We start from the raw sequence: 9,789 nt of genomic DNA, 5'->3' as shown, positions 1-9,789 counted from the left end.
CAAAAATCCGTATTCTCAAACAGTTTTCGATCGACGTTTCGACCGTTGTATTCGATTTCTCGTTTCGACTACTATTTACCAATCGTAAACTTGATTTCGACTGATAGTATATTTTTACAGTAGCTACCTACAGTGTTTAAAAACCGATTTACCTGTACAATTTACAACGGTATTGACTGATTTTTTATTTGTTGTTTGTTTTTTTTTTCAAAGCACTTGGGTACCTATAGTTTGTAAAATTACACATTATTGATCATGGCTAATGACGATGTAGATTTTATTATAATGCAACATAATTTAATGCAAACTATGGTATTAAATAATCTACCATTGGATAATGAAGTTCGGCGTTTTATGATGCCAGAGGATACATTTAATGGTAAGTTAAATATGAAATCGAATTTAGTTTACTTCATGGTTGGTCAATAAATTAAGTAACAACTAATTAATAAACTAAGTAAGTAGGTAGGTAGTCCTTAAATATAGGTGGTACAGTACCGATGTCCTATCAACACTTGTCTTGTTTGGTTATATTTCAAAATATTTCCTTGCTCCTAATAATAAATGTTAACTATTATTATTTTTTTTTTCAGTTTTATCTGAAAGACAGTTCATGGGAACATATCGACTAAGTAAAGTCCTTGTTTGAATTCATACTTTAACCCCTTTTATGAAAATCCCCAACACATTAGCAGGAATAAGTGTACAAAAAAAGGTCTTTACATATTAATTTATTAAAGTATTTGCATTACCGACCTATTAGCCATGACCATATACAAATTATAATGTTTAGGTACTTACGGCTTTACGATTTTATGCTAGTGGAAGTTATCAGCAAGACATCGGTGAACATAGAGGTTCAGCGCTTAGTCAAGCGTCTGTCAGTAGATGCCTTAATGAAGTAACTGAAGCTTTAAATAATTCCCAATTTTTAAATAAATATATTCATTTTCCAAGCAATACAAATGAACTAAATGAGGTTCGTCAAGTGTGAGTTTCTCAGAATGGGTGATAATATTGACTTATAGGGATTAATTTTAGTAACTAAATTATTAGATTTTATGAGAAATTTTCTATTCCTGGAGTTATTGGAGCTATTGATGGGACACATATAGCAATCGTTCCTCTTAAATCTGGAGATGAAATTTATCCAGAACATATTTATGTTAACAGAAAATATGATCATATTATTAATACCTAACTCGTAAATTTTAAAATATAAGTACACCCATAATAAATAGATAGGTACATTTTAGAAAGAAATGTTTTATTATTTCATCTATTACTAGTACTATTTATTATAAAAGTATGCATACTATATTACTATGTATATAATATTATATATACCTATTTTTTACTTTTGCAGATATGTGATTCAAATTTAAAAATATTAAATATGTATTCAAGATTTCCAGGAAGTGTTCATGATAGTTATATCTTGCGTTTAAGTCCGATAAATGATTTATTAAAACATTTACATTCAGTAGGACTAACATCTTACTCTTTACTTGGTGATTCGGGGTATAGACTAAAACCATTTAACCATGGTTAATGACTCCATTACTTGAACCACAGGCGAATAGTCCTAAAGCCCGGTATAATGAATGGTTTTGTAAAAGTAGATCAATTATTGAACGCTGCAATGGTGTTTTGAAAATGCGATTTAGGTGTCTTTTGAAACACTGAGTACTTCACTACTCACCAGAAAAGGCTGGAAGCATTATAAATGCTTGTGTAATATTGCATAACATTTGCATATCCAATAACTTGCCAATGGTCAATATTAACGAAACTGATGAATTGATTTTGGGATGGATCATGATTTAAAACCAAACAATATTGTTAACCCAATAAATGCAGAATTAACTGAAGGAAAACGGTACCAACAACAGATTATTAACAGATATATTCAATAAAACAGCATTTTTTTTTTTTCATTAAATATGTAACATCTTAAAAGTAAATAAAATCATTCTTTATTATATAAAAAAATCAACGCTTTGTAACACTTAATTCTTAAATATAACACATTTTCAATAACTACTTGTCTCTATTAAACATTATAAAATTAACATAATTTAACAGAGTATACATATATGTTTAAATAATAATAACAGTATGGGTATCTTCAGTAGATATAAAGAGATATTGATGTATAGGGACATAGTATTTTTAAAAGTATAGGATTAGTAATAGTAACAGTATTAACTATTAGTATTAAGTATGGTATTTTTTACCTAACCTAGATATTTTTTTCCAAGAGCGGCTGCTATTTTTTCTTTGGCAACCGTCATTCTTTCTAACAGCTCAATTTTCGCATCATAATAATTTTTTAAAACAATAGTTCTGTCATCACTTATTTTATTTAGTTTATCAGATGCTTCAATTGATTTTTTCAATATGCCAAGTTTACTGGAAGAAATTAAAAAAAATTTATAATTTATACAAGAATATTTATTATCATAATTATTATGATTTGCAAAAATATTTTATTTACCTATATTTCATCTGTGATTTAATGGTTGGGCTAGTTGTTTCCTCTTTGCCTTCAGCAATACCGAGATCATCAGTATAATCAACATTGTTTGGTCCAGATACAATGTTATCTGGCGTAGACCTACACATTTATATTAGTTATTAAATTATTACCTAGGCAAATTCAAATTATAGTTACTTACAACAAATCATTAGTCATTTTTCGAGACCTCATAACTTCATTGTATCCATAAAAACAAACGATTGGTTCCACTGTGTCTGGATGTCCATTAACAGATACTTCCCCTATAATGGCTAAAATTTGATTTTCTAAATCATCAAGTTCTTCACTTTCATTCATTCCTGCACCTGTTTTTCCAGAATTTTTTTTGATTTCTGCACTTTTGGACTTGGTATTACTTTTTAAATCTATCCCGCACTAAATGTTACAATAAATATTAATTATAATTATAAGTTACAACAATTCATAAATATTGTAGTTAGGTACTTAGCGAGGGGTAAACACCTTGGGGGTAATCAGTGTACAAGGTGATGGTAAGTATAGGGGTAATCATGGGTAATCATAGGTAATCTTTGTAGTGAATCATTTGTAATCATAGGTATAATCATTGAAATCAGTAATCTGGCGTACAAAACTTCTGTCAGGTATTTACTCCTCGGTACTTAGTATAAATAATATATGAAGCTATTAGTAAAAAAAAAAAGTTTTTAGTAATATATATTATAAAGTAATAATTATTATTAAAATGGTTAATACTCATAATAAATATAGAAAATAAATATAAATAAAAAATGAATAGATGTGTCGCCTGAAGTATTATGATAAGTGCGACCGGTTTCAAATTCAAAATTCATAATCAAGTATACCACAGTTAAAACGAGACTCAAAGTTTTCTTAGTTTTTAGTTTTCTCAGAGTCAAATTTTTAGTATAATTTATTAATTATTTAATGTATATTATATAATAAATAAGTTGTATATGTTTAGTACCTGCTATAAAATAAAAATCGGGTAATTACACGAGTATTTACTTACTTTTTTGCACTTTGATGGGTCTTTCGTTGCGCCAACTATTGAGTTTAGCTCATTACTTATTTGTGTCCATAATAAATGTCCATTATCGCTGTTAATAATAAAAACACATTGAATATTATCTATTCTGTGATATTATTACGTCTTACACCATGTCCGACGAATCAGATGAAATCATAGTTTCAACACCTCCGAAAAAAGAACATATCAACAAGGATATCGTACGGCGTGGGAAAAAGAGGACCAATTTAAGAACTGGCTTACAAGAAGTAAGAAAGGTGAATTGTATTTTTATTGTAAAACCTGTAATTTTAATGGTAAAGGTGGGAAATCAGAAATCGGTAAACATGCCAGTACTGGTAACCATAAAAAATGATGTGCTTCATCAAAAAACCAACAAACATTATTTTCAATGGCCAGTATTTCTAATGCTACATCATTAGACAATGATGTTAAAAAAGGTGAGCTTCTTTTATGTTCTTTTGCTGTTGAACATAACATTTCATTCAATGCAATGGCTCATTTGTCAAAATTTTTACCAAAGATTGATAGTAATTCAAAAATTTTGAACACCATAAAATGTGCAAGAACGAAGTCTGAAGCTGTAATGAAAAATGTAATTGGGGAGAGTGAAAAACTTAAACTTATATCTCATTTAGAAAATAATACTTTTTCATTGATTGTTGATGAGAGTACAGACCGTGCTTGTATAAAACACATGGCACTTGTATGTAGAACAGTGGATAGTTAGTCCAATACCAACGATTATTTTCTTGCATTAATTCCACTAGATCAAGCTAATGCAGAAACTTTGTACAATCATATTATACATTTTTTTACAAAACATTCCGTAGAATACAAAAAAAATGCTTATTGGTTATGCAAGTGATGGTGCTAATGTTATGATGGGGGCACATAACTCTTTAGCTACCAAATTGAAGGATGATATTCCTAATATTTTTATTTTAAAATGCATATAGTTTTCATTTATGTGCATCTTATGCGTGTACCAAACAACCAATATGAATAGAAGAAACAGCAAAAGATATATACAACTTTATAAACACAAGTCCAAAACGGTTATGTAAATATGCAGAATTTCAAACATTTTTAAATATTAAACCACATAAAATGTTACAACCTTGTCAGACTAGGTGGTTGTCATTACTACCAGTAGTTAACAGATTATTGGAACAATTTGACAGTCTGAAGCTATATTTTACAGGAGAATCGCTAGAACAAAATATTGAAAAAGCAAGAGATATTTTAGAAAAGTTGAACAATCCATTATTCAAATTAAACTTACAGTTTTTACAGTATATTTTACCACTCTTTAACGATTTGAATAGGGAATTTCAATCAGAAAAACAAAACATTCATATTCTATATGATCGTTTAGAGCAGTGGTGGCCAAACTACGGCCCGCCATCATTTAATATAGGGCCCGCGAAAGAAGTAGAATATTTTACATTTACGTAAAAAATTGTTAGCTATTGCTTGTTACTTATTAGTTATTACCCTTGCAATCAGCATAATAATAATTGGAAATTGGTATTATAATTTTAAACCTAGTAGTTGTACTATCAAGTAGATAGTTATCACTTCACAATTTACAATTATTATTATTAATCTATTTTTACTTTGTAGATACATAATAATACAGTATATTGCAACTAGCAAAGAATATTGTGTTGTCTGATAATAAATGTGTTCGTTCCAATTATGATTACATTAGTATAATAATCATAATTCGCTAGGTATTTAATATAAATTTAGATACTCTTTTTTTATGACAAGTGGTAGATACTTTTAATATGGATACTTTTAATGTTGTTCAAATTAATCCCAGTTTACTGCGTGCTAATCTGTTGAATGAAAATGTCATTAATAATTATATAAAATATTATTCCCAACAAACACAAACAAGTTGGTGTGTACTTAAGTCATTTAAATCGAATAGATTTGTTATTCGGTAAGTGAGTAATACATATAAATGCCATTATTATTATTATACTAAATAGAGATGTATTATTACTCATAGGCGTAAACTGGGGGGGGGGGGGCAGTGCCCCCCTTGGTATTTTGTAAATTAATTTGAAAAATATTACCAAAAATTTTAAATTTTTAAGAATTATTTTTTCAAAAAAACTGAAAAGTATAATATTTTAAAAAGATTAACTACAGAAAAAAAAATTAATTGATTAATCAAAATGTATTTATTCATTGGCATTTGCTATAATGCCATCGTAATAGGTACATTATGATAACAGAATTTAATCTATTATCATAATAAATTATTATCGAGTAAAAACAAAACCAAACAGCAAACTGCAGCAGGCTGTGTTCCATAAACCGTAAAATCGTTCGGTGATATGACAGCCTGTTTTCCTATTCGTGATAACTGTTTAACCATCAACTTCAACTGATAACAATTTATATGACACATTTGTTTGAGCTTTGGTATGGTGTTTGCCACTGTTTGGATAAACTACATTAAAAAACATTAGTATAATACCATTAACCTTACCTATTTATTGTGCGTATGCCTTTAATTTAATGTTTTTTGTATAAGCTATAAATATAATAGTTAATAAATATTAAATAGACGCACTGTGTGAAATTTAAAAATGAATAAAAACCCAACAAAAAAGTTGAAAACATTGCATAATTTTTTTACAATTGAATCAAATGATTCATTGATTCAGAATTCTACTGCCGAAACAATATTACAAGTACCAGACGGATCAGAGGCAAATGGTATGAATTTGACAGTTTTTCCTTTTGAATACCTACATTTTTTTGTAGCTTGTTTTTGTTTACTTAAACTAATTACTATTACTATTTTTAATTTGAAGAACAATCAAAACCAGATCATGATATACCAGAACAGGCAGAATCAACTACTATTAATGGTAGGTACTTCAGTAGTTCAGTAGTTGTATGAAATATGTTAACAAATTACTTTGTTAGAGTCTATTTTTTGTACAGCCGAGTGTTTGTGTTCAATGTTATTCATAAATATATTTATCATTCAGTCTTTAAGACTGATTATTTTTACTTCTGTAAGATCTATATTGATATAGGTAAATAATGATCTTAGATTTGTCATTTGTGATTGTAAATGTTCCTTTATTGTTTTGTATCTTATGTAGTTATGTACCTATTAAATATGATTTACCTATTTACCAATTTATTTAACTTAATAATTAATTATGATAAATTTTCATTGACATAATGATGTGTTCTTCTTTAAATATCAATGAATACTGTTATAATTATTGTCTTGTACCTATTATGTATAATTAATTAATAAATGTATTATGATATTATTGTTATTAGGTTATTTTTTTTATATTTTAACTTTGTACCTTCCTGTGTTCTGTCTTCAAATATTCATAAGTAATGTGCAATGTAATTTGGTATTAATATTTAGACAAAAATCTGAATGTTACATTATACATTAGTTACCACTTACCAGTAAGTATTCTTTATTTATAATACATTAAATATGAAATTATTCATTTACATTGATTAGTAAAGTAGTTTAGTTTGCTTTTGCTTTTGCTTAATAGATTTGTACTTTTGTACCTAGATAAAATAGAAATGTTGCATATTTTTACTATTAACAAATAAATAAATGAAATTGGTATAATTTAATTTTCTAACGGTTTAGGTACCACATAATTTTTACTTATTAAATATTCTTACATAATATTAAAAATTTAAAATATTTTGTTCAAAGTTAATATAAAATAATGAAATCCAAACATAATTTTAATAATATTATAGATGCAGAAAATAGGGATCCAGTGAAAGGATATGAGAATGCAATGAAATTTTTAGCTCTGAAAGAAGGCTCATTTCAACCAAAAAATATATTATATCCAGTTATTAATGTACGGAAATTTCGTGAAGCATGGTTTAATCAATACCCATGGCTTGAATATAGTCCAGCTCTAAATGCTGCTTTTTGCTTTTTTTGTAGAGCATTCTATAAATTGAATAAAATGGATAATGCATTTACTTGTAAAGGTTTTAATAATTGGAAAAAAGCAATCGAAAAATTTAACAGTCACCAAAAAAGTAATATTCATTTAGAATCTTCAATAAAAGTTGAAGAATTTAAAAAAACTTTGCGTGTAAACTGTGGATCAATTGCTCACAAATTAGATTCCCAACGTAGTAAAATTGTTACAGAAAATCGGCAGTACTTATCGGCAATCCTAGAAACTATTCTTTATTGTGCCAAACAATGTATTGCACTTCGAGGACATAATGAGAGTAACGAAAGTGGTAATCAAGGTAACTTTATTGAACTTTTGAAAATTCGATCTGGGGATAATAATATTATAGCTAGGTATTTTTTACAAAAAGAAAAGACATTCCGCTATGTTAGTCCTGATTATCAAAATATTTTTATAAATTTGATGGGTCAGAATGTTTTGAATCAGATAATTGAAAATGTCAAAAATGCAGGTGTGTATAGTGTAATAATGGATGAAACCCAAGACATGAAAAAACATGAGCAAGTTTCTATAGTTTTAAGATATTGTGATACACGATTAAACGTATTTGAAAGTTTTATTGGGTTCTATAGAACAGATAAAATGGATGGAGAATCTCTTTCAAATTTACTTAAACATACTCTACTAACATTAGGTCTAAAAATCGAAAATATCAGAGGTCAATGCTACGACGGTGCAGCTTCGATGCGTGGTTCATACTCAGGAGTTGCTAAAAGGATTAAAGACGAAAATAAACTAGCCCTGTATGTACATTGCTATGCTCATGTACTAAACTTATGTGTAGTTGATGTTAGTGGGAAAGTAGTACCAATTCGTAATATGTTTGGTACTTTAAATAAAATTTATACGTTTATAGGAGCTTCTTCAAAAAGACATTCAATATTTGAAAAAATACAAAAGGAATCAAATTTATCCAACAATACTTTAAAATCACTTAGTGACACTAGATGGGGTTGCCGAATAGAAGCTATACGTTCTGTTATAAATAATTTTAATTCTATTGTGTTAACCTTAGAAAATATAAATGAAACAGACTCTACTCATGGACCTGATGCAAATTCAATATCAAATAATATTCAAAACTTTGAGTTTATATTTTGTTTAAAGTTAATGAAGTTAGTTTTTGAATTAACCAACTCCTTGTCACAACATTTTCAAAAAAAAAATGCTAACTTCTCTACTATTTCAATATTAACAGAAGCTACTCTTATGGAGCTACAGTCTCTTCGTAGTGATGATAGTTTTGATAAAATTTGGACGGAAACAGAACAGTTAGCTTCCAAAGAATCTATTTCACCACCCACAATTCCAAGAATAAGAACAATACCTTCAAGATTAGGTGGTGGTGAAACTTTAATTTCGAGAAATGTTGCATCATATTTCAAAACTAATATTTATTTTCCTGTGTTAGATATAGTTATACATGATATAAAAACAAAATTTGCAGAAAATAATTTAAAAATACTTAACGCTCTTCAAAATTGTTTAAGTACTAGAAACCACAGGGATGAAGATATTTTAGAAGTTTGTAACACCTACAATATTAACTTTGATGACTTAAAGGCAGAATTAAAACTATTTGGGAAAATGTGTTCATCAACTAATACTGATGAAAATTTTGAAGCCCATTTAACTTTGTATTTAGAAAAAGACTTGATTGGCTCATTTGACAATATTTACCTTATTTATAAAATTTTTCTTTCTATTCCAATGAGTTCTGCTTCAAGTGAACGTTCGTTTTCATCTCTTCGTCGCCTCAAAACATTTACAAGAAACACAATTGGCCAAGAAAGACTTAGTAACATGGCTATTTTACATATTGAAAAAACTTTTGAAATTAACTTTGATACAATTATTGATCAGTTTGATGCAGATTCAACAGAAAGAGGTAGAAGACTTCAATTGTCATAGACATATTTCAAGGTTATAATATTAGGTTTAACTTTTAATAATGTTAAATAGGTAATTAAAAACGTTTAAATGTAAATTTAAAATGTTAAATAAAGTATAATATTTGTATTTATGTATAAATATAAATTCCATTTTATTTAAAAATAAAGCAACAAGTAGAATATAGAAATGCAGAATGTTTTTATTAAAAAAACCATCATCTTATCAAGCTTTTTCCATCATGTTATTTAATTTTACATGCTACAATAAAAATTTAGCTTAGATAATATTATTATGTTATGCTTTGCAGTTTCCATTGCTTAAGTATATTAAGTGTTTTAATTAAT

At 27.7% G+C, this 9,789-nt stretch overlaps 1 protein-coding gene and 1 pseudogene across 1 annotated transcript; both read left to right on the top strand.

The window, feature by feature from the left end:
- Window positions 1–255: 255 nt before the first annotated feature.
- On the top strand, window positions 256–1,916 carry LOC111028062 (annotated as a pseudogene).
- Window positions 1,917–4,041: 2,125 nt separating this feature from the next.
- On the top strand, window positions 4,042–9,463 carry LOC111028060 (zinc finger MYM-type protein 1-like). The gene is made up of 6 exons (XM_022306590.1): window positions 4,042–4,254; window positions 6,233–6,284; window positions 6,383–6,439; window positions 7,317–8,605; window positions 8,669–8,958; window positions 9,043–9,463. Exons 1-6 carry the CDS (start codon window positions 4,042–4,044, stop codon window positions 9,461–9,463), a joined length of 2,322 nt encoding a protein of 773 aa, XP_022162282.1.
- Window positions 9,464–9,789: the final 326 nt, after the last annotated feature.

This window comes from Myzus persicae, unplaced genomic scaffold (assembly GCF_001856785.1).
Source record: "Myzus persicae strain clone G006 unplaced genomic scaffold, MPER_G0061.0, whole genome shotgun sequence".
Taxonomy (NCBI): Eukaryota; Metazoa; Arthropoda; class Insecta; order Hemiptera; family Aphididae; genus Myzus; species Myzus persicae.
This window is presented reverse-complemented; position numbering and strand designations above follow the sequence as displayed.

Bases quoted from the DNA above. Each gene is read 5' to 3' on its own strand.
- LOC111028060 (XM_022306590.1), top strand. From the start codon at position 4,042: ATGGCTCATTTGTCAAAATTTTTACCAAAGATTGATAGTAATTCAAAA. The intron at 4,255-6,232 runs GTATGTAGAACA...TCATTGATTCAG, and splicing joins GTATAAAACACATGGCACTT to AATTCTACTGCCGAAACAAT. The intron at 6,440-7,316 runs GTAGGTACTTCA...ATAATATTATAG, and splicing joins AGAATCAACTACTATTAATG to ATGCAGAAAATAGGGATCCA.